The sequence below is a fragment of the Falco naumanni genome, chromosome 8 (assembly GCF_017639655.2).
Source record: "Falco naumanni isolate bFalNau1 chromosome 8, bFalNau1.pat, whole genome shotgun sequence".
NCBI lineage: Eukaryota > Metazoa > Chordata > Aves > Falconiformes > Falconidae > Falco > Falco naumanni.
In genome coordinates this window covers 7874274-7901920 of record NC_054061.1, presented here as the reverse complement: position 1 = coordinate 7901920, position 27647 = coordinate 7874274, and the positions used below count along the sequence as shown (strand labels likewise).

Below are 27647 nucleotides of genomic sequence, written 5' to 3'. Positions count from 1 at the left end.
TACTCCCCACTCATGCTCTGTTGCCTTTTAGGAGGTAAATTCTGTCCAAATAGATCGGGTTTTCAGGAGGATTAAAAAAAAGAAAAAGAAAAAAAAAGAGAAAAAAGAGATGTGATTATAATATAGAATAGTACAATCCTGTGAAAATGTAAGAACAGAAAATACAGGTTTGTGGCAGGTCACTGCACTTCACAGTCGCCCTTTTCGCTTGCAAAAGTAAAATCAAGGAGAACGCATGGGCCCTCCTGAAACCATTTCAGGTCTGTAACCATTTGTTTATGCAGCTGGTAACAATTATTACAGATGCTGCTGGGGTCTTTGAGACAGAAAAAAATGAGACCCAAAGATGTCACAGCAGGAACAGTCTATCAGATGACTGAATACCCCAGCAACCTTTGTCAGGCTGGCTAACACCATGCTTAGTTGAACAGAGCTGCTGTTTAACCTCGGATAGACAGGCACTCGGCACCCTTTACTGATAAAGAAGAAAACTCTAACAAAATCAGGCTTTTGTTTTCAATTTATTTTGCAAATCTACCAATTCATTTTACGAAAGTATGAAATCCTACGTGGCTACATTAAACAGTTACATTACAATCCAGGTAATACAAATAACCACTACAAAGTTAGTTTTAGATACTCTTGGGTAACAAATAGATTTTACATTATTCATTTATTTAAAATAAAAATAAGTCACAAAGAAGAGATAAAATAGCCTTGTGATTGTCAAGAAATTTAGTTTAAAGCAGGGAAACCACTGTAGACTCTCCTTGTCCTACAAAAAGGTTAAGAGAGAAACACAGATGTTTACATAATCTTTCAAAGTTAATGTTCAATTAGATGCATCAAACGAATTTTAGTGCACACATCTACTCAGGATAACAAGAATAGTTCACAAGTTTGGAAACCAGTGTAAGTTTCATTCTCTGGAAATTACATTTACTGTATAACGTCACCATCATCCTTGCTTTCAGATGCATAATAATCCTGTAATATTGTTTGTAAAATACACTTGAGCTTCAAATCTGCTCTAATTTAATTCAGTGGGAGTAGGATCTGTTTCTACATTTAATAAGTACTCCCGATTTACTGAAATCCTTACAAAACAGCCTCCTTCCTGGGAATGAAATTAATTTAGTGAACAAAATACTGTAATAACTCAGGAAAACTCTTAGCTTTACTATCCAGCAATTGACATTGCCACCGCATTTCTGAGGACCTTTACGCATGATCATGCTTTCCACCAGCAACAGTACACACGAAGACACCAAGTAACTGTGCTTAGTAAGGACTTGGAGCTATGTAAATAAAGTATAAAAATCAAAGAACAGATTGAATTCATCTAGAAACTGCTCTCCTAACACCCACCTGACACACCCCTACTGTCACTCTGCTGCCTGTAAGCTGCCACTTCTCATGAGCCATCTCTCAATCACGATTGTGTAACTGCTTCTTAGGAAGCAACTAAATGGAACTTTGATTTTGTGGCTGCATCTCCACATGGTGTGTGTAGTCAGGGGCAAAATGTCCAAGATGCTACTGCTGCATATAATGCAGTAGTTTCACAGAAGCAAGGAGAGCTGTTTACGGGGAAAAAAGGCAGGTGCAGGTACATTCCTGATGGCCTGTGGCACAAAGATTAAATCAGATCATTCTGTCTTGTAGCCTTCACCTCTTTCAACCAGGACATCCAAAAGGGTGCAAACCCCCAAATCTCCACTCATGCATATGCAACAAACCTGCAGAGCTGGCTGTAGTACAGAAGTGAAGCCAGCAGCATCTTAGCGGGGCTTCTAAGAGAACTAGGTGTTTATCTACAAGAGTATCTTTCAACACTGATCACCTCTAAAAACTTGAAGAAAGCAGACAGGTAACACAAAACTACACAAACTTTTCACCTGGACATAAAGTGCCATCAAACTATGGAAACAAAAAAGAAGTTACTGTTGAGGGCAGTAGCTCCTGTGTCTACAGAAGACTTTATTCCCCTGAAGCAGTTAAAATTTGCTACGGTCTTGGAAATGGTACCAAGCTGGTGGGAATGCTACTATAACCAAGGCTAGCAATCTTCTTCCTTCCTGACAAATATCACCCTTAGCCGACACACCAAAGCCAACTAGGGTGCATTTACTGGTAGCTGACTGCAGAACTTTCCCCAGAAGGCAGTTTAAAATGGTAATAGACGCTTCCCCGTCTCTGATATGATACGATAAATATAATTTGTTCAGATCCTTTGTTACGAGCATGCATTACAACAGACGACCCCACCCTGTTATTACCACTGTGCCTGCTTGTTTTCTATCCCTACTCATGTAAATGTAATGTCAAATCCTCTTAAGAATCCTGAGCAGCCATCCAGAATCACTTGTTCAACTGACATTTCTGTAATAATAAGGAAAGGAAAAAGAGTTGTGGGAAATTAAATGGTGCTCCTGTTGCCAAGTTGTTAAAATTATATGGCAATATGCTTCCAGTAGTTGTAAGAAATTAATTTGTGGAGTGCTTACAAGCCTTACATCTACTAAATCTCAACAGGATATAAAATGCTATTTAAGTGATACAACTTACAAACGTTAAGGAGAAAAAAAATCAGCACCAAAGAGTGAAAGAAGAAACTAGATTCTTGTCTGCACTCCGATTCCTGGAGGCTGGATCTCTACAGCTGAGGAAGCCACGTGGGAGATCCTTGGTGAAGGACTTATGTGTGTACATGTCAACACCCGCACCACTCGCTCTCTCTGCTACCCCTCTTCAGCGGATTAGCCAGGGAATGTCCAGTGAGTTACTCCGCTCTTGCAAACAGTGGCTGGCAAATAGCTCAGCCAGCCCCCTCTGCTAACCAGCTTCTTCCACTGCTTTCTGAAAGTGCTACCCAGAGCAATGTGAGCGTCGCTACTTCTTACTACCTTTATTATAATGTTGTTCAGAAAGAATTGAGACACCTGATCTGTAGATTAATTCATTTTTAAATTATGCCACAACGTAATTACTGTCACTCTTTTCTCACAACAATGTCAAACACAATATAAAACTTTGGATTTTCTAGTGAGTGAAATCAGCAAAGTCAGAAGACAGACAATGCTGGCAGCGCTGTTACTGCTCCATTCTGTAAGGCGCTTTGGCAATCAGCACCAAGTTTAAGCAACAAGCTTCGTAATAATTTGCCCTCCACACGCTAGAGTATGCTGCACAAGTTTGCTGCAGACGCACCAAAAACTGAGACCCCCTGGTTCTTCTCTAAGCTGCTTTGAAACTACAATTTGTTTAATCCAGCAGCAGATCGTGGTACTATTCTTTTTCTAAGTACAGTACATTTTGATAGCAACACAGAAGCACACGACACAAAACAGATTTGTACAAGCTCACCATGGTTCTGATGGGCTACACACAGCAAAAGGCAATTCAAAAAGAGCACACAAAATTCATCAGGACAACACTGACTCAAAGGAATTCCAGCTCCACTTTGTGAAGGAAGAAAAGAGTTCACAAAGGAAAAGATTTTATTGCAAGTTGTACTGCTCAGCTTGGCCACTTCTAATACAGACCAAAAGTATTAGAAGCTACCAAGGAGCCAAGGGCAAAGAATTCCTGTTTTGTAAATATTTTAAGTATAGTAAGCTTGCTTTAAAAAGAAAAGCCACTGCACAATATTCCAAACGGCCTCCTCTAACAGACTTGAAATTGTTAGCTCAACACTGACAGAAAATACAGATTTCAGTAGCAGTTCTGGCACCTTGCGATTTGGAAAACTCTTGTGCATATGGTACTGAGGCAGCTTGTTTGTGGACCGCTTATGGCAGCATCCCAGGGTCACCTGTGCTCTCTCCACAGCAGCGTATCACTGGCCTCAGCAGGTGCCCTCCTCAGAAGGCGCAAACTGGCAGCTGTCGTGAGAAACAGTGTCAATGCTCTGCACTTCTGACTGTGGGTGAATGGACACCTGAACGGCTATCTCTTGACCTTGCTCATTCATGGAACCATCGTCTGAATCCCCGGCTGGTGAATCGCTGCGCTTGATCTCTGGGTTGACGGGGTATATTGCAGCTTGGGTACCACAGGCTTGGGTCTGTTTTTCCTCCTCACCAACTTCATCGGGATCATCAACTCGCACGGCCTCAAAGATCTCCTCCATGAACGCCCTGCAGTTAAGGATCAGAGGTGGAAGGGGAATGCTTCTGGCAAGCTCTTCAATGTACCGAGCAAACTCCATGGTCTTAAACTGAGTGACTTTGGCCAACTCTAGTGTTTTGGCAGATGTAATGATAGGGATACGCTTGGCTATCTCAAAAGCCTTCTGAAGCTTCTCAGCCCCTTCCGTCCTGAAGAACTCATTGATAGCCTTCTCGGTTTTGCGGAGGTGACTGCTCATCATGCACAGACGGGTTATGTTCAAAATGAGGGTTATAGCAAAGGCAACGAGGCACACAATCATATAGTAGATACTCATGTCTCCTGAGGTGAAGGTAACCCTCAGGGTGACTGTGTAATACAAGGTGTCATTACGATTAACACCTGCACACGTGTATCGCCCCCGATCAGCAAAGTTGACCTTTGTGATGTTAAGGGAATTATCAGCAATCCTCCACCGGCCACCTGGAGATTCAAAAGAAAAAAACTGAGCTAATGAAACAAAAATCACGACGTAAACTAGACATGCACTGTTTGCTCCATCAACAGGAGACAGAACTGGGAAGTAAGCAGTCCATTTCTAGCATAATACAAACAGAACACCAAGGATGGAAATTTCCTTTTCATGCTTGTGATACAGAGCACCATAATCCAGTTATCAATCCGTCTGCTTAATGGTAAATTATTCTGCAGGCTTGCTACTGTGCTTTTTCTCCTTTCTCTCTGCACTTTCTTGTGTGCTTTTGGACTGCTAGCTCTTTCTGACAGGGAAGCTAATTCTTAACTAGTGCTCCTCACCAACTGTGTAATGCTATCTTGAAAGACTGTCCTCTATAAAGCGTAATTTTCCATATGTTCAGAGTCAAAAGTCAAGTGACCCATGGAAAAGATCAGTCTGTAAATGGCTCGGCTGGCAAAAGAACCCAGGATTTTCCTGAGACAGTTTTCTGCTGAGCATGCAGTGCTGATATACAAAACCCACGTAAAAAGAAATCAATAAAGAAGCTAGCTTTATACAGTATTTCCTATGCATTAATAACTTAAGGGGAAAACTGTTTTCATAACTCATTCTTCTAATTACTCTACTTTGAACTAATCTCCAGATGGCATTATAACTACAAAGAGGTTACTGAATACTGCAGGCCAGAAAGATGGCCTCCGAGAAGATCCTATCAATTAGTTCGATGACCTTCATTAATACTAATAGAGTAGAGAAAACCACATGTATCTCTAAAAGACATTATTTTTTGAAAATTAAAAACTACAGGGACAGAACTATTAGAGCTAATGGCTAGGAAAAAATATTCTCCCCCTACACAAAAGGGTTAAATAGCATGCATTTCATCATCGGCCATCACAAATTGCGTTAGTTTCCACTGTCTCACTGGCGCATAAACCAGAAAATAAATGTAATAAGTCACCCCATGCTTAAAAAAATCCTGTAACAAAATTAAAGCGCTGATTGCCAGCTGGAAAAGGTCACAAGTTGTGGAGAACTGTGTTTAATTCATGTGTTTGGAAAAATACAATATAAACCAGAGCAAAAATAATAAATAAAAACATGTTAGTATTTGGTAGGATGAAGACTCATTTATTCTGTATTGAATGCTGTGATGACTCTTAAGGAAATGATTCTGTGGGGCACTACCGCAGCATGAATGGGCTAGGACAGAGCAACTCAGGTATAATTCACGTACAATATGCCAGAGGGCAAAGGGCTTTGTCTTGCTCTCTCCTTATGTCCCAACTGTAAATGGAGGATAGGAAGAGAAAATAATAATAAACTCCCGAGGGTTTCAGTTACTGTGTAAAAGGAGAGTCCTGAAGGATAGGAAACAGCTGGAAAGCTCACCTTCATCCTTCTGTTCAAGCAGGTGTCCTCTGGAGTTATACCAAAGAATATATTCATACTGGCTGATGTTCAGTTTACATTCAATTAAAATACTGGTCCCTTCTTTGGCTATGATATCATGGTGTGCTGGAGAACTTACTAAAGCTTGAGACACTGTATGAAGTGATGCATTGAAAGACCCAAAAGCAACTGTCCTGTTAGAAGCTACATTTTTCAGTGTAAATCCAATTGAAAAATCAGTACTAACAGTCAAAATTAACAGGCAATAGCTGAGCTTCATGGAAAGCTACAGATAATTCTTTTTTCATGTAATTTGGAGAAATGAGGTCATATGATATTAAGCTGTATTGCTCTGAGATAGGAGAGGAGGCTCTTGATTTGTTCAATGATAGAAAATGTCCTGGATCCAAATGCACTTTCAAGACCATCAATATTAGAAGTGGAAACTGGAAATCCAACTGAAACAAACAAACAAAAAAATATTTAAGTTTATTAATGATAGCAGGCTTATGGCATATTCAAGTTTCATTTCCAGTAAACAGATTTCGATTAGCATAATATAAACTGTCAGCTGAGAGGTTCCAAATCAGAGCTCTGCTCATAAAACAGTAATGAAATGAGGGTAAGAAGGCATTAGCACACCCTTCAGTCCTCTAAATGTTCATCTTCCCATCCAAATAAATAATCTCAGGAACAATAATCATTAAGGAGAAAAATGTTTAAAAAAAGAACAAATTGTTCAGACTACTTGCAACGCGTAACTATCTTTAGGGTCAGAAAGTGGATTTTACATTTGTTAACAGAGAAAAAGTGTTTTCTTAATAGAGGAAGAAAAGCAAGAAAGAGGATATAATTTCTGCCTCCCTCTCCACCAATATCAAAGTGCTTTTAAGCCCTGGTTTTCTAAAGCCAGTCTTTCATTTAGCACCTAGAGCAAAACCAAAGTGCACATACTCCCCTGATTTTTAGTATTTATACATCTACTTACTTGATTGTAGAGGCACACTCAGCGTCAGATGTCTGAATACTACATAATATGCTTATAATTTCTTGTGTTGGGAAAAACCCTCTTGGCAGTTATCTACAGCCACAGAGAGGAAGCCCCTTTCGGAATATCGGGATACCGATGTCTAAACATACTTCCTTTTTTGCAGTCTCTCTTGCTGCTGATGCTGTATTTTCTAACTCTGCCTCCTTCTTTCTTGCTTGTTTTAAGCAAGATCCTGTTTAAAATCTTTTATTTTATGCTGCTACATCTCAGCAGTCATATCTTGCTTATCATCTTCTCTACCCAAATGCTGCCCCATACTTCACAGCGATTAGAAAAATTGTTTTGCCTAGGGACAGAATCCATACTCTTCAAATTAATGTGCACAAAAGATTTTTTAAGACATCACAATACAGCCTTTAATTCTATATTGTTTGCACACAAGGATTTTCCTTTTTTAAAAGCCAGAATAAAACCAACTTGTAACAAAATGAAAAGACACTGATAAGAGGAAATCTGTAATCAATTTTCCTGGAAGCCTGATTCAAGAAAATTTCTAATCCAATATGCATTCTCTGAAGTTATGATTCCATCTAGACTGCTCCAGAGCCCTAAAAAACAATTTACGAAGTACAGAAGCCACAAGCCAAAATGTTATCTTAAAGAATATCTCACTTCATCTCATTGACTGTGTGACTTCAAATTTATCATCTTTTCTTCTACCAACAGCAAATGCTAGTGGAGTTGAATTCATAAATATCGCAATACAAAGGAATACACTTTCTTAATAAATAATGCAGACACTTCTCATCCTTCCAGACTGACTAGTTAATATTGCCTAAAGCAGACAGAAATCCTATCACTTATGAAAAACAATGTCATATAAATAAATACAGATGATTTGTATTAATTGTCTTCTCAGCAGAGAAAAATCGAGTATATTCAAGAATGGGAAAAAGTGCTGATAACACACTTCCCAGACTAGGAATTTTTTCAGCTAAAGTTTATTTGTTGAAGGTCAAATCAGACTCCAGACCTGACATCTGATGAGAAATGTGTTATCCGACCCATTTCTGTTGCGGCTATTGCCAAAACCAGTTTAACAAAGAAGGCAAAGACGACAGCTGTGTCCAACTCTCCTTCAAGCTTGACTAACCAACTCATCCACTGAATCCTGCAAGAGAAACTGGAAAACAGGCCTTCCACTTGTTTCTCTGTAAAAGCAATCCCTTCATCTGCCCTCTTTTTTTTTTTTTTTTCTCTTTTTCCTTGGCCCCACTCTTTCTACCGTGCCTCTTCTCCATTCATTTACAGGAAGACCAACACTGAAGCCTCAGTTCTACTGTTGTGCTGAAGAAGCAACTTTCCCACAGCTAAATGGTTAAAAATGGTACCAAGGCTTCTTTCCTTCCTGTTTTCCACCAGTTATATTTCAGGGAAAGTGTTACTGAGTCTTGCTGCCTCAGGTGAAGAGCATCCCAGCCACATCAACTGCACAGGTCTGAAAAAAACCCAATACTAAGGTTGCTGCTGATCAACAACTATTTCTCTGTTTGAAGGAGTGGTTTTAACTTTCCTTTTTTAGACCCCTAGGATTTTCAGAGTGTTTCAGAGCCTTCAGAAGGCTGCTGACAACTGACCTGCTTACTTTGGCAACTTTGTGCTGACTTCTTAAAGACAGGCTGAGGGTTATTGGTAGTCGGTGGACCACTGACATTTGGATTGCTGGAGCTGCCGTTTGAGAGTCTGTCACAGCTTGCACTAGCAAGTGAGGCACTATGGTTGCAGATCTTCAGAACACCTGCCTCCACAACCCAGCTGCCTTCGGTTAAACATGCCACTGCACTTAATGGCTTTTGCATGCACTGGGGCTTGACTTGACAGCATCTGATGCGGTTACAGCTGATGATAGCTCTGCAGTGAAGACAAGCCCTCATCTTCAGTATCAAATCAAACACACAGAATAACTTAACAGTCATCTAAACCAATAACCTACCAACTAATAATGTTTTAGATTTATTAGAGAATAATTCCAGTACCTCCTGTACTTTGCCTGTGTTATTGTCATTTTGAATTATTAAATTTAAATTGTTAGATTTCCAAGTGTCTGTAACACTCCTCCTAAAATGACATTAGGAACCTCAGTCAATTATTTAACACAAGAAATACTCTGCAACATTTCCCCTCATAAGAATAAGATAATTATCTTCAGTAATTGCATATGCTCTCCACTGTATTTGCACTGAGCTTGCATAATGTATAAAACATTGGTGATGGGTCATTGAATTTTACTATTAAACCCTTCGAGGTCTGATTTATTAGGAATTGTTTGTCACATTTCACTTTTGGAAAAGCCATTATTGCTAAGCAGACAATGGTCTCTCACTGCCGAGTGCTGGGAAAAATAAAGTGATTTGTGAAATTCATATTCTTCAACTATCACACTTATGCAAAACAGCTGCTGGAACTGATAAAGGATCCAAAAAGGATAAAGCGTGAACAGTGCCAACACCACAATTACTCAAGAAAGCATTAAGCCCAAGCAAGATGAAATGTGCAGAATAGAAACTGGCTTTTTTACAACTCAACCTGAAGTTGAGCTCAACATATTTAACCTTTATTAAGCCATAAGTTGTAACAACAAACAGCAGTGGAAAGATAAAAATCCGTGAGGCATACGCTTGTATGAGTCATCTTTGGCTCTTATCCTAAAGAAGTCTATTTGTGTTTAACTCAAGAGCATTATAAGTAGTCCCACTGAGGTCAATGGAAGTACTGATAGTACTTAAAATTACACACATTTATAAGGCACTGCAAAACTGGGGCCCAAGAGGTTGCAGGATATACGGTTTTACATTCACTGCTTATAACATCATTTCATACCTGTAGAAATGTGAAGTAATAAACCGAGACACACCTGAAAAACCACAGACTCCTCTGACTTCTGGCACACAACACGGAAATCTGTTTTGGCAGTTACAACAAGCTAATTGGTACCAATGCACACTAAATGGATCTAAATGGATCACTTCTGCACAGAGCACGTGTCCCTCCTACTTGCAGGGTGGTGTCTTTAAGAAATAAGGCCGCCGTGACCGTCCTGCGAAGGCCCCGTGACCCTCTTTCCAATGAGGAAACCGCATTTGGCAGAAACCTGCAGACATTAACTCCCGGGAAGTTTATGAAAATAGATGGTGTGGTCTGGATGAGAGCCATTGCCGGGGTTCCCAGCGCGGGAGGCCGCAGGGAGGGCTCACCTTCAGCCGGCACCCGTGAAGGCTCCGTGGGGGTGCAGCTGCACCCACAGGCCAAAAACCTACGTAAGGAGAAAATCTGCAGGAGAGGAGAGTCGACCTCGCTCCCGCACAGGACCCGGTGTGCAGCCGTGGACGCGGCCCCGCGGCTGCCTGACACTGCACACACCCCCAAGCCTTTTCCCTCTGTCAGCTGAAAACGATCAGGCATAAAACTCTACCGGGGAAACACACTCCCCCATTGCAGCCGAGGGACCCCAGGCCACGTCGGCCTGACGCCACGCGGGCCTGACGCCACGCCAGAAGCCTGCCCCCCTCCCCCCATTCCCATGCCAAAACAGCGACGCAGGCCCCCGAGCTCTCCCTCAGCAGCGGGGTGGGCGCGGAGGGCCTGCGCGCCGCTGCGCCGTTTCCCCCGATTCCGGACGCCGCCAGGTAAAACCTGGCGTCGCGCAGCGAGGCAGCGGCCCGCCGCCCGCACCGGCAGGAGAGTGCCCGAGCCCGCCCCGCCCGCCCCGCGGCCCCGCGCCCCGGCCCGCCGCACACCTCTGCCGCCGCCGGCCCCGCCGCCCGGACGTGCTTCCCCGCGCGCCCTTCCGGGCTGGGCCGCACTTCCGGGGTCAGCCGGCAGGTGCCGCTCTGCGCCTCGCCTCGGTGGTCCCGGTCCGCCCGGCGCGGGGTGTGCGGAGCTGGAGGGGCGGCCCGGGCTGGCGGGTGAGGCGGGGCCGGCACCGGGGCCACGGAGCGGGCCTCCGGAGGGCTGGGGGTACGGGGGGGCCGAAGGGGCCTTCTGTGGCACAGGGAGTCCCAAGGGGAGGGGGGCTTTGAGGCGCTTGGGGGTGCCCATGGGGCAGGCGCTGCTATGGGGGGGTTATGGACACCTGGGGGTCCCCCTACGGGGCAGGGGTGGCGCGGGGAGCTCTAGGGAACCTGGGGGTCCCCTGGGTGTCAGGCAGCCCCACATGGTGGTTACGAGACCCTGGGGGTCTGCCGGGGAAGCAGAGGCGCAGGGAGGCCGCAGGGCTGGGGGGCACAGGGTGGTGGCCCCTCTGGGATGACTTCGTGGCCGGCTGGGCCCGGGGGTGCAGCGGGGTCCCGGGGGCGTGGGGGAGCCCAGCCCGTCACCCGGAGCTGCCCTTGCCGTAGTGCTGCCCCTCTCCTCCGCTGCAAGCCCACCGAAGGCGGTGGCGGGGGCAGCTGCCCTGACTGCATCGGTGGGGGCCTCTCAGGGAGCGCAGCTTTGTGCCAGCACGGACCGGGGGGCTGGGGGGGGCCCGGCCTGGCCCTGCCAGCTGCTGCTGCCAGGCCCTGCCTGCTGCTGCCTTCAACGTGCTGTCCCACAGCTGCTGAAGCGCTGCCAGCAAAGCCAGGAGGCACGGAACCTCTGCCCCGTGAGCAGGCCGCAGCATGGCAGCCTGTTTGCGGGCACCCTTGTCCCCGAGGTGTGATGTCGGGGCCGGGTGCGGTGGCAGCCGCAGTGTGTTTCACGTTCTGGGTGCTGTTAATGCCCTGGTGAAGCTCAGCCCTAAATACAGAAATGAACTAGCTGCTGCCTCCCTACCTGCCCAGCTTTCCCAATTCATATCTGACACCCTTCAAAGCAGCCATCCTGATCAGTTTTGGGGTTTGTGTTCGGGTTTTTTTGGTGGTTGTTTTTTTTTTTGTTGGTTTTTTTTTTTTGTGTGTGAAGCAAGTCATGGATGTAATTGTCTGAGGACCTTTTGAACCTTTCATTTGTGTTTCAGAGTTAGCAACCTTTTTCTTTCCTGTGGAGAGGGTGTGTCGGTTAAAGCCACACAGTTTCTATGGGACTTTAAACTTTCAAGTGTGACATTTCATTCAGGCAGATGTAATTTGGTGCACACACTTGCTTAAAAACTTAATCTGTTCATGCGGTGTGGTAACATGAAGGGATTTCTGTCTTAGTTGTGTTTAATTATTTAAAACACAAATGCGATGCGTTTGAACTAATGTCAAAGTGTACAAGGAAGTGATTATTTTATCTGCTTTCTTTCTATGGATGTTCATAGTCATGTCTGAGAAAGACAGTGGTGAAAATCTGAAAGAAGAAACCTCTTACAAAGATGAAAATGACCAGAAAGCAGAGGAACTTGGCTGCACTGACAGCACTGAAGAGCAAGAGCTTGAGCCTGTGCCTATGACTCGGAAAAGACCTGAACTCAAACCCCCAAGCCAGCCTGCTGCCACAGAAGAGCCCGAAGCTGAAAGCCTCATGGTATGTTCCTGTGCCCACTGAATAATGTGACTGCACATTTCATGACTTTGAGCACAGAAGCTTTCTGAGCATAAGCCCCAATCCTTTTCTGAAAATTCACATTGCTGTTTGTCTGAAAAGAAAAAGCTGCGCAAAAGTTACACATCACAGACTGCTTGTGTCCCTCTCCTCACCACAATATCTCCATCGCTCTCTTCTGCTTTTCTTCATTAAAGGTCTCAGATTCTCCTGCTGCAGTTCAGACAGGATGGGGGTACTGGGGAAGCTGGGGGAAATCTCTTCTGTCAACTGCCTCTGCTACTGTAGCTACTGTAGGTAAGGCTCTTTCTGGTGTTTGATAAATATTTTAACCATGCTTCATGTCTCAAGCTACTGCTTTTGAGCTTGTTTCTAGAGAAGGAGATTTCTGTTCTAGCAGCAATTATTGGAAAAATGTCAAGAGAATTGTTCAAGTAACAGGGAAAACTTGTACCGAAAGGTACAGTGAGAATAAGGAGATATGCTCAGCCAAAATTACTTTCAAGTTTTTAAGTTGTTTACATAATTTTAAGCCTGTATTTTAAACGGTATTCAGCTGGTGTTTACAGCTTGATTTAAAAGCTGAGATGAAACCTGAGTTCATTATATTGGTAAGCAAGCTGGGTAGTGGTAGGTTTTAGTGGTGGGCAAACTGTCTTGAAAGGAGGAATCCAGAATAATAATTAAAAAAATAATGCAGCCCTAATCCTGTTCTGTTCTGATTTCTGTTATATGTCACGGTTAAAGTAATACTGCTGTCTTCTCTAGGTCAAGGTATTTCAAATGTCATAGAAAAAGCAGAAACAACCCTTGGGATCCCCAGTCCTAGTGAAATCTCTTCAGAGGCCAGAGATGCTACAAGAGGTCAGTTTTTACTGCGTAAGAGAAACACCAAAACATTTCTCATAATGTAATTAGCTGCAAAATAATATCACCTTCTTTGCGTCATGTATATTGAGGTAGATATCTCTGCGCTGAAATAATACTCTATTGTTTACTTCTGTTGGTTCTGAAAAGTAGGTAGGAAAATAATCCCAATTCTAGCCCTGCTCCTGGCTGACACTCGGTGTTTGTTGATTTTCTGCACTCTGCAGCTGACAGGATCTTTTTTTGGGAGCAAGGAACTTAATTTTCTGCCTTCTAATGCAGGAAGCGAGAATCCCAGTGCTGGCAGCACAGATGCGGTTGATGACGGCAGTTCCTTTCCTATTGCTGGGGCTCTTGGAGTTTTATCAACCATCTCTACTGCTGTCCAAAGCACAGTGAGTGAGTTGGGAATGCAAGAGAAAATGCGTTTAAGAGAGCGTTGGGGTTTTTGCCTTTCATCTAAAACATTGTAAGAGGAAACTTTTAATTTTGACTTTTGTGGGCTGAATGGTGAGAAACTGTTTCAACCTTAGACAACCTTTATCCTGTGCCTTGCTTCTAACTGGCATTTAATGTGTAAGATGTCTTGAATTTTGATAGTTCTGCATTCAGTGTTGATACATGCATAACAAAAAGTGGACTGTGTGGTTTGTGCGTGTCACATCTGTACTCTGTTATCCCTGCTCCCTTCCTTTAGAGTATTCAGGTAAATGCTGGGTCAGACTCACTCCTGGAATATTTCTACTGATTTGCACAGAACTGTCTAGAGATGAAATCCATTCTCTTCAAAAACTTCTGTGAAACTAGCCCAAATTACTTGGAAATCAGCTTGCTCCTGTGACCATGAGAAATGCACTTCAAAGGAACCCATTACCCTTAGAAACTGTGCTTTTGTGATCTGCTGTCTTGTCAATTTGCCCATGAATCTGAAAAAGCCGCTGATGGAAAGCTTGCTTCTGCTATTAAGGCTTGAACGAGAGTCGGCAACCAAAACCCACAGGTCTAGTGTTTTTTGGTTGAAGGACAAGAACTGAATATTTTAATGTGCTGAGAACCAGCTTGTTCACAAAATGAAAATATATTTCTCATCAGATTACTGCAGTAGCCCGAGTACTATATTAAACTGTTGGATGATAGTGTGTTGTGGCTGTTACGTTGTCGTCCTGCTCTCATTGTGGTGATTAGGGTTGAATTTTAGGGTGGCAAGGACCAATGTGGCTTTTCTGTGAGTGTGTACTGTAACATTGCTGATTCAAATCCCCCAACTCAATTTCTTCAATTGTATAGTCTTCTGCAAGTTTTAATCACTCTCTGTATCCAAACCTGATTCCTAGGGGAAAAGTGTTATCAGTGGAGGTCTGGATGCCTTGGAATTCATCGGGAAAAAGACAATGGATGTAATAGCTGAGGGAGACCCTGGGTTCAAAAAAACAAAGGGCCTAATGAACAGAAACTCTACGTTATCTCAGGTATGGCAGTTCTGTATTGGCTCCTCATTGGTTTCTCTCATTTCTTTTTGCTTCTTTTGCAGTCCGGTCATTAAGCAACAGTTTTTACTGTTGAATGAAAAAGCTTCTCCTCCCATATACTGTATCTTCTGGCACTGACCTGAGCCCTCTGTTTTTCTTTTCAAGGTCTTACGAGAGGCAAAGGAGAAAGAAGAGCAGCAGACAGCTACTGAGGTTACCATGGCTACAGAGAAGAAAGCCCATTATGGGTTACTGTTTGATGAATTTCAGGGTCTTTCGCATCTGGAGGCCTTAGAGATGCTTTCCAGAGAGAGTGAATCAAAGGTAATGGCCTTGAGCAATTTGCCTTCTTTTTTGAGTTCGGCTGAGCAGGGCAAAAAAGATTAGAAATATATGTATATACATGTAAAATCAAGTGCTCAAAATTTGCTATAAAGTGATTGATAACACAACTTCACTTTGACCCCTGCGTTATGATCTGGTGTTTACCTTGGGAGCATTATGTCCCATCGTCAGCTCCTAAAGCCATTCTCTATACCCAGCTAGCCGCCGCTCCTGCATGTCTTCAGCAACTTCTCACGAGTTGCTCTGTCCTCATACCCACTTGTTTGCTGCCTGGGTCTGGAGAAGAGGAGAGTGTTGTGAGCACAGCAGAGTTTGTCGTCTCTGCCTTGGGGCAGGTAGGAGGGCAGATCAACGTGCAATTTCACAAGTCATTCACTGTTTGTTTTTTTATTAAAGAAAATTGAAGAACTCCTTAAGAATCCATTATTACCTGACAGGACTTCACAACTAGGTCTTTTTCCCTTTCCTTCTTTCTGTAGGAAAATACCACTTCCCAATTACATCGTTCTTTGATGTTTTTACACACAATGTAAACCAGTGCTGCGTCTTCCATCCTGTTTCTTTTTCTTGTTGGATTTATGATTTTCTCTTTGGTTGTGCTGCCCCTAACCAGGTGAAATCAGTTCTAAACACCTTGTCTGGAGAAGTATTGGACACACTGAAGGAGGAAATGCAGCAACTCAAAGAAGCATTTTCTTTACCTGAATTCTTTGAAGAAGAAGAAGAAGAAGAAAGGAAGGGTAAGTGAGCCCCAGGTTCTGGAAGGAGAAGCTGGTTCTTAACGAAATTCTCAGTATAGAACCAACCAGCCCTGATCACTAGCAATGGGCATGATTCCAAAGTTACTCTTTAACTGGATACTTAATCCTAAAGCTGCCTGTGGCCAGGAGCATGACAGGTAGCAGTACCCTTCATCTCTGGAAAGCTACTGTGCATTAATTCTGTAGCAGGAATGATTTCTTGCCAGGGCAGAATTAGAGTTGTTTGACTCCTGAGCAGTTCATACAACTGACCTTGAGCCAAGATGCAAATTCGGAGAGATGCTGGGTTTCCCTGACCATGAAGGAAAGACTGTGAATAGAGTTGTCCAACCCATGGGAAAGCAAAAAGCCTTTTTATTTATTTTTTAAATGAGAGTTAGCCACACAGACCAAAAGATTCAGAGGGGCATCCATACACAAGAACCATCTGATTCTTGAGGATTATGCAGATTTAAATGTAAATTTCTGCATTGCTTTTACCTAAATGGCTCATCAGGGAGGTCTTACACACCTGCACTTGCTATCATTTAGCATTTAATGTGTATTTTATAGTTGCACATGATAGATCTCTTAGCCTTCCCACCACTGTTAACATCTGCCCTGCTGTATGTAATAGGAAAACCATAGGTTTCAAATGATATTTCAGATTCTCCAAGGTGATGCTCAAGTTAGTGCGGTAAAAAAAAGAAAATCCACAAACAAAACCAAACAAAAAACCAAAAAACCTTAGTTACAAAACCAGAATTCAGAAAGCAAAAGCTTTCTTTTTTTAACCTTCTGGCACTGATGTCTCCACCTTTTCAGAACTTCCCTTATAAACTGTATTTAAAAAGACCAGGTTTGCATTCTTGCCTGAGGTGATGATTCAAAGAGGAAATAAAGGAAACAGTTGACACACTTGTGCAGAACTAGTTGTGCATTGAAGTGCTGCTTATCCCTTTATCTGTCTTCTGTGTGGGTTCTTTAACCTTTCCTGTCCTTTAGGAGACGAGGAGTTCACAAAAGAAGTAACAGAGTTGTTTTCAGAATTGCGTATCTCCTCAAAGCCAGACAAACTGATCATGGTGAGTTATTTCCCATCTTCTAAAAGCTGAAGAGATTCCTCACAGGAACTGTTTCTCAGTCCTGCTTTGCCTGTGAAAATATCAAATGCATGAAAACAAGCCATGTTTTAGATCCTTTGACAATGGTAGGCAAAAGAGATTGGGCCTTTTCCTTTGACTTTATAGGGCAAAATCATGTTCTGTAAGGTCTTTGGCTCTGAATCAGTAGACATCAGTGTGTCTTTGGCCTGTCACTGGGCAGTTATAAGTGGTGGCAAAGATAACTGGGAGCAGTAAGCCTTCAGCCACCATGTGAAATCAACCTACAGTCATGAACTGAAGCCCTCCTCTTGGTACAAAGCAGCTGGTTTTGCTGTGTTCAGAAGTTGGTATGAGGAAGAATCCTGTTTCTTGCCTTCATTTCACTACCCTTCAGATCCACCAAGTGGCAGCAGCATTCTGCAGATGTGTTTCTGAAGCACCTCTGTTAGTCATCTTCTTGCTGGTAAACTCCAGCACCTGGTGCTAGAGAAATAATTGCCCTCAACTGCATCAGTTGATGTGCTGAAAGCACTAGGATCATTTGTCCTGGTTCTTCTCACTAGCTCAGGAGTTGTAGCTGTTTCCTTCCTCTAGAGAGATCCAATACTCCATGTTTTGAGGTATGTAGAGGGGGGCTTCATTCCAGTCATTAAATACTATGGTACATCTTCATACAGGTGAGGACATCTGCTCATGAATGGATAGCACGATTCAACAGTAGTCTTCCTAAAGAAGAAAAAGAGAGTGAAGAAAACCAAGAAGTAGAATCCAGAGATGGTGACCATGATGCTAAAATATCAGTAGAGGTAATGGAGTAATGAAGGAAGAGAATATCTGACTGCAGAGTGTTTACCTGGCTGCTAAGTTACAGTTGTGATTCCAGAATTTACAGGTTTCTATTTCTGTGCAGATTCTGAGGTCTGAAAGGGCAGTGTAGTGATAGTACATTATGATTCACTTGTTTTAAATAATAAAAGCTGCCAGGTTTCATATGGTATGGGGAATCTTTTTAACTCTTGCAGGACGTTCATGCGTTTGCCATAAGAAGTCTGGCTGAACTGACAGCATGCTCCATTGAAATGTTTCACAAAACTGCAGCTTTGTTTCTACACGGTCAGAAGCAAGAGGTGACAGCCACAGACAGAGCCAAGTCCCTTTCACAGTAAGTTCACCTCTTAGTAAATGTGTAGCATATAATTATTTACATACTGATTAAGCTGTCTAATAACTCTGGGATCCATGGGATGCAGGGCTCTTGAATTCTGCATATGTGTTCAAATTTGCAACGGGTGGCATCACTATCTTCCCGCAGAATTCAGCTGTTTCTTTTTCCAGCTTAAAGACATTTCTTGAATAAAAAAAGAGGAAACCCTACTTGAAAGCTTTTATATAGCCAAGAAGAATGTTTGCCCTAAGCTTGTGCTAGTTAGTAGATACACATTTAAAATATGACAAAGCAGTTGTATAAAGGTAATTCTTAATTACCTCTGTTATTCATTTAGTATGTTAGGTACATGATACTGTAAAATTACTGCAACTAATTAGTAGACTGGTCTTACTAATAATGCATGACACGAGAATTTTCTTTTATGTTGGGAGATACTTGCAAGTGTATGAAATATGCAGTACTTTCAGAAGTTAACACTTGTCAGTCAAAAAAAAAAAAGCAAGTTAGTACTGTTCCTTCTGGAATGTATGTGTCTGACCTCTGAATGCTGTTTCAGATCTTCAGCTTTATTTTTCCATCTTTCCCCTCCCTAATTTATTTGGGGAACCTCTGGATCTTCATACACTGTTTATATGCTCTGTATCGGTTTTGGTTTACTTTAGCTGTATATGCATGGAAACAAGGTATTTGTGTGTTACAGGAGTGCTAAAAGGAAGTTACCTTGTAGACTGTATTTACTACATGATTTTCCCACTCTTATTCCACAGAATGACGATTGTGCTGTGTAAAGAACTGTCAACTTTCTCTAAAGAGTTTACTACGTGCTTAACAACTGCAGGGGTAAGGGTTACACCATAGTTCTTGGGATTGAGATGTGGTTAGTTGATTACAGCCTTGGGATCTTCACCACGAAGTGCTTTTTGTGTTTGCATGTTTATATATATATGTTTTGCCCTGTGAACTGATCTTCTGGGCCAATGTTCCCCTAACTGTGGCAGCTGAATGTATGCTGAGCTTTGGAGTGCCTCCTGCTGCGTTCAGCCTAGCACAGACTGGGGGTGGGAGTTGGTGCTGACAGTACTAAGGAGACAGAAGAAAATAAGGTTTGTGATCCTGTTGTGGATTTTCCAAAACGCTCAGGTGTTACTCTGTCGTTATCTTTAGAGATTGTCCAGTTGTCCACAGTTCATTTGAAGATGTAATGTGTATATTGACATACGATTTGCGTTGGGCATATGTGGGTTACTTTGTTCTGATTTGCATGCTACAAGGCAGGTCCTCTGCAGCTGGTGACTTAACTTTTCTTATACTCAAGGGAGCAAATGGCAATTTTAAACTTACTGGGGATTTAGCTTTATCTTGCTTGAAGAAATGTGATCAGATTTTCAATCAGGATAATATATGTGTGATCTCTGCAGGTCAAAGAGAAAGCAGATGTGCTTAATCCCTTAATCACTGGAGTGTTTTTGGAGGTCAGTTATGCTGAAGTTAAAACTTAAAGCTAATACTTAAAAAATAGATATGCTGGGTTTTTTCCACTTCAATATCCTTATGCACGCCAAGTTCTCTAACCTATGATCTAAGATTCTGCTTACTTATCTAATAACTTAAAAGTTCTAATAAATGTCTGTAGGTTTGCACAAGAGATGAGTTACTTGGTGAAGAGTGAGCTTTACGTGGTCTCAACTGACAGTTACGATGAGTCAGAAGATGCATATTAAATTCAACAGTCTGGATTTCTGGAATTTAGATGTCCAAAGTCAAACATTAGACAAGCTCAGAAATTAGCATGCCAGAGTCCCAACACTTCCTAGCTGTTAAGTTGGTTCTCAGTACTTGTAAACTTCTGAGGTGTGGTAGGAAACGGGTGTTTCCTGTTGGCATGTTCTCCTTCCTGCCACAGCATGCTTATGCCTCACTTAGAAATAAATTCTTGTCATCTGTTACCAAAACCAGTATCCTACGTTTGGATTGCACCTGATCTTGTTTGGCAGTTTTTAAGTCAGTTGCTTTTTTGCTGAGTGGCATAAAGCCCCTTAAAAACTTAATATTGATTTCTAGAATGAATCCTTAAAAATTTGACAAGCACTGGGCTTCTGTTTCTTATGTGCATTAATTAATGCTGTTTGAAATGGGTATGTGGTTACTAAAACTGATTGGTAGCATATTTATTCATGTGTGTATTTTGATTTTTGTTTTCATAGGCTTCAAACAGTGCTTCGTATATCCAAGATGCCTTCCAGCTCTTGCTGCCCGTACTGCAGATCTCTCTTATTGAGGCTAGAACGGAACTATCACAGTAATAAGAATCCTTCTAATTAAGAACTTTTTGACCTTCCCACTTCATAGTATCCATGCTGGAGAATGATGTAATGGCTCTTATTAAAGGGAGAAAGATTAACTCTGATCACTGCTGCTGCAAGAACAGTGATTAAATGCAGAATGGCAATGACAGCTCTTACAGCACATTGAGAGATGTGATTAGCATAGTCCAGGCTGGTGGACAACGTGACAGACTTAAAGTGCATATTGCTTCTCTGTTTCCATAGACTGTCTATATCTTTTCACTGAAATCCCTCTGCTGTATGTGTTAACAAGCTCTTTGTCTTCACAGTCCAGAGAGCTTCTCCAGTGCTGGAGAAAAGAGTAGCAGCTGGCTAGTTAAAGAGTTAGCTAAAATCATGGTGTGATTTTAAAGTCAGAAAGGCATAATTAGGTTCCCGATAGCTCTGTGTTGGTGTTGAAGTGAGTACTGGGTGGGAAGCGCGAGAGAAGGCCGATATTTATGATGATGAACTTTGCAGTTCCTAGGCTGGAAAGCATAGAGCAGAGAGGATTCCTGATCAAGCCATTGTTGCTGAAGAGAAGCCCTGGCTTCCTGAAAGTGTCTGTTAATGACTCAGGGATGCGCGATGGGGACTCTCACTACGGTGCTGTTTCTCATTCTTTTGCAGAGTGCTTGCTCCAGCGTGAGCTGGGAAAATGCTGATTGGGCCCTAAGAATGTGGGTACTTCGCTTTATAGCAATAAATGAGAACTGGCTAAAAGGGATTGATTTGTGTTTGGGCAATTTAATGAGAGAATTTAGCAGGAGGATTCCCCTTCTTCAATGCAGCTTGACGTGTCGGCCACAAACTGTTCACAAACTCGAATTACTGCTTTTCTCCTCTTCCTGTGTAAAAAACGTTATAAAGCGATGCTCCTTCTTGGAAGGTATATTAATGTAGGGGGAGAGGAAGCAATTTGGTTCTGTTAGCGGGAGTTCTGATTTGTCTCAGAAGCTGCTCCACGTATAGTATCTGTTTCTTTGTGCTGTGAAAGTTCCCTGCTTTGTTCCTTTCTGCAATTTCTATCTTTTGAGCCTGCCCATTGGGAGGGAGCAGCCTCTGTGGGAATCACAAGAGCAGAAATGCACAGCCAAAATGGATCTCTTCAAGAAGTTCAGAATAGCTAACCAGAGGTGACTGTCACACCTGCATCTGTACTCGCTCATTGGTGACAATGATGCTCAAATCCCATTTTGAAAATCCTCTGGGTTTTTTAGCAGGTCTTGCACATTTCTGCTGTACTGAAGGTTTAACATTCCTCTGCTCTATTTGTGCAGTAGAGAAGTGTTTTTATTATTAGAATATCTTTTGGTTAATGCTCCTCTGATTTTATATATATGGAAAAAGCCTTACCTTGGTCATGGTTAGACTGATCAGATCTCTAAAGGGAGAGCCTTTTTTTGCATCTTAAAGAAAACTAGACTTGAAAGGGGTGTGTCTGGGGTAAAAAAAATCTGCACTACAATAAACTCTGTATTTTATTTCTTCTTTTGGTTGATAGCATTATTAAAGAAAGGATTTGTTTTGACAACTGTTACAGTTAAAAGCTATCAAGATAACAGTGGGCACAAATGAAATGAGAAGGAAGAGCTGTCTTTTGTATCTTCTCAGCCCTGACTGTGGCTTGTGGGGCAAGGCTGGATGCTGCTCTGGGGCCCGGACAGCTAGGGCTTTTCACATCATAAGGTACTGTCTCATAGCAGAGAGGGCTCTGAACCCAGGCTGGGGACTGAGAGCTCCCACAGCTGAGCTCCCAGTTCCTGCATCAGTGCAAAATGGCAGCTTTGTTCCTGCTGCAAAGCCAAATTTTACAGAAATGTTAGGAGAAATAAAGGTAACAGTGTTTTATGAAGCAGCAGCTGCTTTTCTTGCAGATAAATTCCACTGACCTGCAGTGCTTTAGTGTAATTTAATAATTAAAGAAAATGAGGTGATTTTTTTTTTGAAGTTGCAGACACTAATTCTTTCAGTCATACGCCCACCTGGATTTTGTTGCAGCAGCCAGTAATCAAACATGCAGCAGCTTCACTTGTGTGCCAGGGCAAGCACTACAATACATAGCCAACAAAAAGAGTTCCACAGTTGCTGAAATCTTCCTACCCAAAGGATTCATCAGAATTCAGCATCCAGCTGTGTGGAGGCCTTGCTCAGCCTTGCCTTGTGCATGAACCTAATGAGAGCTGGCAGTAATTTGAGCACTTCTGGTAGTGTTTGGAGAGGCAAGAGGTGGCTGAGAATAGATAAGAGTTAGCTAAGATGCTGGCAGTGACTTGGAGGGGGGGGGGCCGGACCGGGGAAAGCCTTCCACAATTATTTTCTTTCCTTGGGAGGGATTCTTCTACTTGCAGCTGTAAAAACTGCTTCCTGGCAGCTGCTGTGGAAAGGTTGAAAACATAAAAAGGGCTTGGTCTTCCTGATGGGCTTTGGGACTTGCTCCCAGCCCTTGCCCAACCAGCTTCCCAGGGACTTATTTTTCATAATTAAAGCACACATGTTCAGTAGCAGTGAAACCTCTTGACACAGGTGGGATGAGCAGTTTTCCTCATTTGGAAACAGCAGCAGTTACGTTGCCACTGGTTGCCCTGACCAAGGGGACAGCAGTCCCGGGTCACCTGCAGCACACATTAAATGGCCTGACTCAGAGGCAGGGAGGGGAGCTCCAGCATTTCTTTCCCAGATGTGCATGCTGGATCCTAAATAAACAGTGGTCTATGATGATGTGATTTAAGCAGAGATTGGTCTTCTGTAGCCGAAGGCTCCTTGGCACAGAAACGGAGGGCATGAGTGGCCAGTAACGTGCTAGTGAAGGTTTCCTGTGAGCTTTGCTGGTCCCTCGCAGCTCTGTGCTTTGACAGCTTGGAGGTGGCTGTGTGCTGATGTTTTGGGCCCTGGCTGCAGGTTGCTTTCTTTCCTTTGAGGGCGGCTTTGTGCCTGCTGCAGAGTGAGAGCAGAGCCTGTGTGGTTTGTGGGCTGACACCTAGCTGTGGCTGCGGTTGCCACTCTGCTGTCCTGCTGGCTGGTGGCAGCCACCCCTGTGCTGTAAGGTGCTGGTGGCTGCAGCCTGGCCTGATGGTCGGGGCAGTCTCTGATGAGCAGGTTCCCTGGGGTGATGCTTTGTGTCCAGGGAGTGATGGCAGGGCTGTTCCCTGGGCTGCTCTAACTGGAGAATGCTGCAGGCTTAGGTCCCTTGCATCAGGGCACTGAGAGCCTGGCTGGGGGCTGGCAGGGAGCGAGCAATGAGGTCACCAGTTAAAAATAAGGTTGAGCGTGGTGTTTGTGAGGGAGGATCCTCCTAAGGTGGCAGGAGCTGCTCAGAGGAGCGGGGTTGGATGCCAGCCAGTCCTGACACCAAACAGCCTCCCTGGATCTGTTCCAGGGTTTTGCACTGTGCTCCCTGTGCACATCTCCGCTGAGCTCCCGCACTGTACCTCGAGTTACCTGGCTGCGTTGACCTGGTGGCTGTGTCACACTGGGACAGATGGCATTGCTGCCATCGTTTACCCCAAGACTGAGTGCTGGCTGCCCCGAGTTCGCCGAATGATTTGTGTACGAGCTGAAACATCTCTATTGGAAAGCAATACAGCTACGGATTGTAAAATTGGCAGCAGCAGGGATGCCATCGGCTTTTCTGAGCTGCTCTGGAGTTTATCCACCCTTGCCATTAAACTCCATCCCTTATTTCTGATCTAAACTTGCCAAGGGGATTCATGCTCTGCATTTGGGGCCGGTGCAGGCCCTGGTACAGGAGGCCTGGGGCAGACGTGGCCAGGTTTTTGGGATAAGAGACTTCTGTACAGCTGCTTGCTTCTTGCATAAGTTACCCAGGATTAGTCTGGGTTGGTGGGAAGGGGCTCCACCTGTCTTGCCATTACTGTAAATTAAAGTCAAATGACTGCGGGAGCAACGTTGTTGCAGAGTTGAAAGCTTTAAATGGGGAAAATCTTGCGGGAAAGGCAATACCTAGGTGGAGAAGACAAATCAGCTTTCACGTACACAAGCCCTTCCTGACATTGTTACTGTTATTATCCCATATTGGTACTATTAAAACGAGGGCATTGCATTAGAGGGGAAGCACATTATGCAAGTGTTTAGACCTGCTGGTAACTGCTCTCTGCTGACAGGTATTTGCTTAATGATATGTTGGAGTGCAAGCCAGCAGCAAGGACAAGCAAGTGTCGTGGGGAGCTGGGAGTGCTGAGAGCTGCCTGCTCCAGCCTTTGCCTGGACCTCCTGGAGCTGCCTGGCACCTCCCACCAAGAGGGGAGCAAGGACCTGCTGGAGGTTCCTCTCACCATGGTTTTAAGGACACCCTCAAATCCTCTCTTCTCTACTTCCAGCAGGATCCTGACCATAGCATGTTCCCAGGCTGAACCCCAGTGCCCTCCCTGGTCCCAGGGCTGGTCCCTGTGGATGTATGCAGCCTCCAGAGCTGCCCTGGCTTGCTTGCGTAGGGTCTTTCTGCTCCTGCTCCTGCTCCTGCCCCTGCTGGAGGCAATGCCTCTTAGAGTACAAAAGGGACTGGTCATGTTCCCGGTGTCATGTGCTGTCCATGGCGAGTGGCAGAGCCAGTTTTTCTGCTCTGAAAGTGGGACTGGGGAGGAGACGGCAACACTCAAATACCCAGATCCCTGGTAGGTGCCAGCCAGGCATCGAGGAGGCCACTTGCCTTTTTCAGCTCCAGGTAAGGCACTTGCCTGTCTCCCTCTTGTTACCAAGGGGATTTACAGACATCGATACAGATCAATCTTACAGGCTGGAGAAGCGGAGCAAGAGGGCAGCGTGGAGCAGAGGATGCAGTAGAAGCATCCCTGGGGCAGCTCGTGCTTTCTTGGGCATGAGCCATGTGGTTTTGGGGACGGCAATCGGGCGTCGTGCTGGAGCCTTGCAGGAAGGACTTCAGTCCCCTGGGTGAGACTAGGCACAAACCCTGGGACATGTAAGCCCGCTGTGCCTGGCGGGATTAAGGCCATCCAGGCCATCGCATCTGATGGGGTATAAATACTCAGGTTTGTGTTGTCAGCCAGAGGTCTGAGCCACATGCATCTCGTGTTTTGCTTGGCCATGGAGGACAATTGCAGCTTGTCAGCAGGGACCATAGAGCTGGCCGCTGGTTTTTGCTGGTTTGCCTGCCTGGGCTTTAGGGAACCAGCTCATCTGGGGCAGGGAAACCTGCCTGCCCAAAATGCAGGGTGGCCAAGGCTCCAAAGGAACAGGCAAAACAGGATCTGCTGGTCTGAGATGGGAAAAAGCTGAGTGTTGGCAGCCCTCATCTGAGCCACCACCCACGGTGAGGGCTGTGCAGGGTGCTGGGTGGCACCCCCAGAGAGGGGAAAGGAGTGTGGCAGAGCCCTGGGGCAGGGGAGCCCACCCCATCTCTTGGAAATCAGCTGGGCTGGTCCCCAGGGAGAGGGTTAGTGGTTCGCTGGGGAACTGAAGGGTTTTAACCCCCCACAGTAGCATTTCTTAGCATGCACTGGGGCAGCACTACCTCTTTCCAGCCCTGGCTGCTGCGCTTTGCTCCGGTTACCTGTGTCTTGGTGCAAAGCATGAGGTCCACCTCTGCGTACCTCTGTGTACCTTGTGCCTTTCCTGTCTGCTCACACTCCCCCAGTGAAGGCACGAGGCAGGGGCATCCCCCATGGATTTGGGGCTGGACACAAACTGTGGAGCTGTACAGCAGCTTTGGTGAGCAGGACCCGGGGTCAGGCATCAGCTGTACATTCTCCTGCACCTTCCCAGGGGCTGTCTTTTCTTTTGTTAACGTTTGATTATTTTTAATGATTTTAGATTAAAATTTAATTATTTTCAATTAATAGTTGCCCTTCTTAATTACGAAGATTAATTAGATTACTGTTCATTATTAATTAGATTTTAACTTTGCACTGATTACACCTTTTATCAGCCACTTCACACACTCCTGCCCTCCCCATCCAACCTGCCTCTCCTCTGATGCCACCCCAAACCCTGCTGCTCCTTGCAGTATCTCCTGGCTTTTAAAGCCTGTCTAGGAAATACAATTCAATGTTATCAGCTCAGAAGCTGCGATCAGCTCTTTTAAAAGCCCAAATACCAACCAGATGATGTCATTTTGTGGCTAAAAAAGCCTTAAAAGAAAGCATTAATATTCTGCCTCCCTCCATCAGCGGCTGGAAGAGAAACTGTTTCCTAATTACCTACTGCGGCAGGGGAAGGACCCCCTGTGAGCAGAAGGGACCCGATCCCTCGCCCCTTCTGCCTTCCCTCTGTCCCATCTTGTCATTTGTGTATGAGAAGGGGGGTTTGACCTGCCTGGGCTATTTAATAGACTTTGGTTCTACTATTTTTAAAGCAAACTGTCATCTTTCTCTTCTTTTAATGTCACCTTTCAGGCGCCAAATCAATGCTGAGAGTTTTCTTGCTGTTGCTCTCAGCTTCTCTTCTGCTCGCTGCTGTCTCCATCTCCCTGCCATCGCCCTGTCCCCAGGGGAGGTCTCCTTTCTGCTGGGGCTCCCTGGGAGCCCCAATGCCTATTGATTCATTCTCAATTTGAAATATTTCTGTAATTTGCACTTGCTCACGGGGGGTTTAAGGCATCTCCCTGCACATTTGCCCTGAGATTTCTCTGCCTCTGTTGCTCTCCCCCTGCTGCTTCCCTGGGTGGAGGGCAGCGGGTGCTGCCTTGGTGGGCACAAGGTCTGGTCCTTTTGGTGTTTTGGGGTTTTTTTGGTTGGTTTGTCGTGTTCCGTTTTGTTTTGTGTGGATTTTTGGTTTTTGGGTTTTTTGTTTTTGGGTTTTTGGGTTTTTTTTGGGGGGGAGGCCACAGACTGCTTTACCTCTTTCCCTGCTGTTTTGGGGGGTAGAAAGTACACAGGGCCTCTTCTCCCATGAAGAAGAGAAAACCACATGGTGGGATGCAGTGAGGCATTTTCATCCCTGAAAAGCTCACCCTACTCCACTCTCCAGTTGCTCCTTGAGGTCCTCTGTGCTGTAGGTGTGACGGTCTCGTGCCCAAGAGCTCTTTGGCTTCAGTGAAATGTCGACAATCCTGAAATGTGAGTATTTGGTGTGAACCCAGGGGGAACCACCGGGTTTGCATGTGCTGGCAATGAACCTCCCTTTGTGCCTTGTTGTAGGGTTTGGGCGAGAAGATAAGGAGAGAGAGGAGAAGCA

The 27647-nt window shown here is 44.3% G+C and overlaps 2 protein-coding genes across 6 annotated transcripts; one reads left to right on the top strand and one right to left on the bottom strand.

Moving 5' to 3' along the window:
* Positions 1-505: 505 nt before the first annotated feature.
* Positions 506-10832, bottom strand: MFAP3 (microfibril associated protein 3). 3 transcript variants are annotated; one of them, XM_040603171.1, is made up of 3 exons: positions 10769-10832; positions 5981-6438; positions 506-4593 (listed from the first exon to the last, which is right to left on the bottom strand). In XM_040603171.1, exons 2-3 carry the CDS (start codon positions 6258-6260, stop codon positions 3848-3850), a joined length of 1026 nt encoding a protein of 341 aa, XP_040459105.1. In that variant the 5' UTR covers positions 6261-6438; positions 10769-10832; the 3' UTR covers positions 506-3847. The 3 variants fall into 3 exon arrangements, with proteins under 3 accessions (XP_040459105.1, XP_040459104.1, XP_040459106.1); XM_040603170.1 differs by lacking the exon at positions 10769-10832 and adding an exon at positions 10226-10514; XM_040603172.1 differs by lacking the exon at positions 10769-10832 and adding an exon at positions 9886-10189.
* FAM114A2 (family with sequence similarity 114 member A2) lies at positions 10537-27647 on the top strand. Of its 3 annotated transcripts, none has more exons than XM_040603167.1 (16): positions 10537-10657; positions 12253-12458; positions 12674-12773; positions 13245-13340; positions 13626-13738; positions 14678-14812; positions 14978-15136; positions 15771-15897; positions 16903-16982; positions 17681-17809; positions 18026-18165; positions 18939-19011; positions 19590-19643; positions 20376-20470; positions 27469-27529; positions 27611-27647. In XM_040603167.1, exons 1-15 carry the CDS (start codon positions 10552-10554, stop codon positions 27524-27526), a joined length of 1671 nt encoding a protein of 556 aa, XP_040459101.1. In that variant the 5' UTR covers positions 10537-10551; the 3' UTR covers positions 27527-27529; positions 27611-27647. The 3 variants fall into 3 exon arrangements, with proteins under 3 accessions (XP_040459101.1, XP_040459102.1, XP_040459103.1); XM_040603169.1 differs by lacking the exon at positions 10537-10657 and adding an exon at positions 10818-10936 and having other exon boundaries at positions 27611-27643; XM_040603168.1 differs by lacking the exons at positions 27469-27529; positions 27611-27647 and adding an exon at positions 21126-21983.

Excerpts from the sequence above, each read along its gene's own strand:
- MFAP3 (XM_040603171.1), bottom strand. The coding sequence starts at position 6,260 with ATGAAGCTCAGCTATTGCCTGTTAATTTTGACTGTTAGTACTGATTTT. Across the intron at positions 4,594-5,980 it reads GCTTGAACAGAAGGATGAAG|GTGGCCGGTGGAGGATTGCT; the intron begins GTGAGCTTTCCA and ends TTGAATCTCCAG.
- FAM114A2 (XM_040603167.1), top strand. The coding sequence starts at position 10,552 with ATGCCAAAACAGCGACGCAGGCCCCCGAGCTCTCCCTCAGCAGCGGGG. Across the intron at positions 10,658-12,252 it reads CCGATTCCGGACGCCGCCAG|TCATGTCTGAGAAAGACAGT; the intron begins GTAAAACCTGGC and ends GGATGTTCATAG. Across the intron at positions 15,137-15,770 it reads CCAGAGAGAGTGAATCAAAG|GTGAAATCAGTTCTAAACAC; the intron begins GTAATGGCCTTG and ends GCCCCTAACCAG.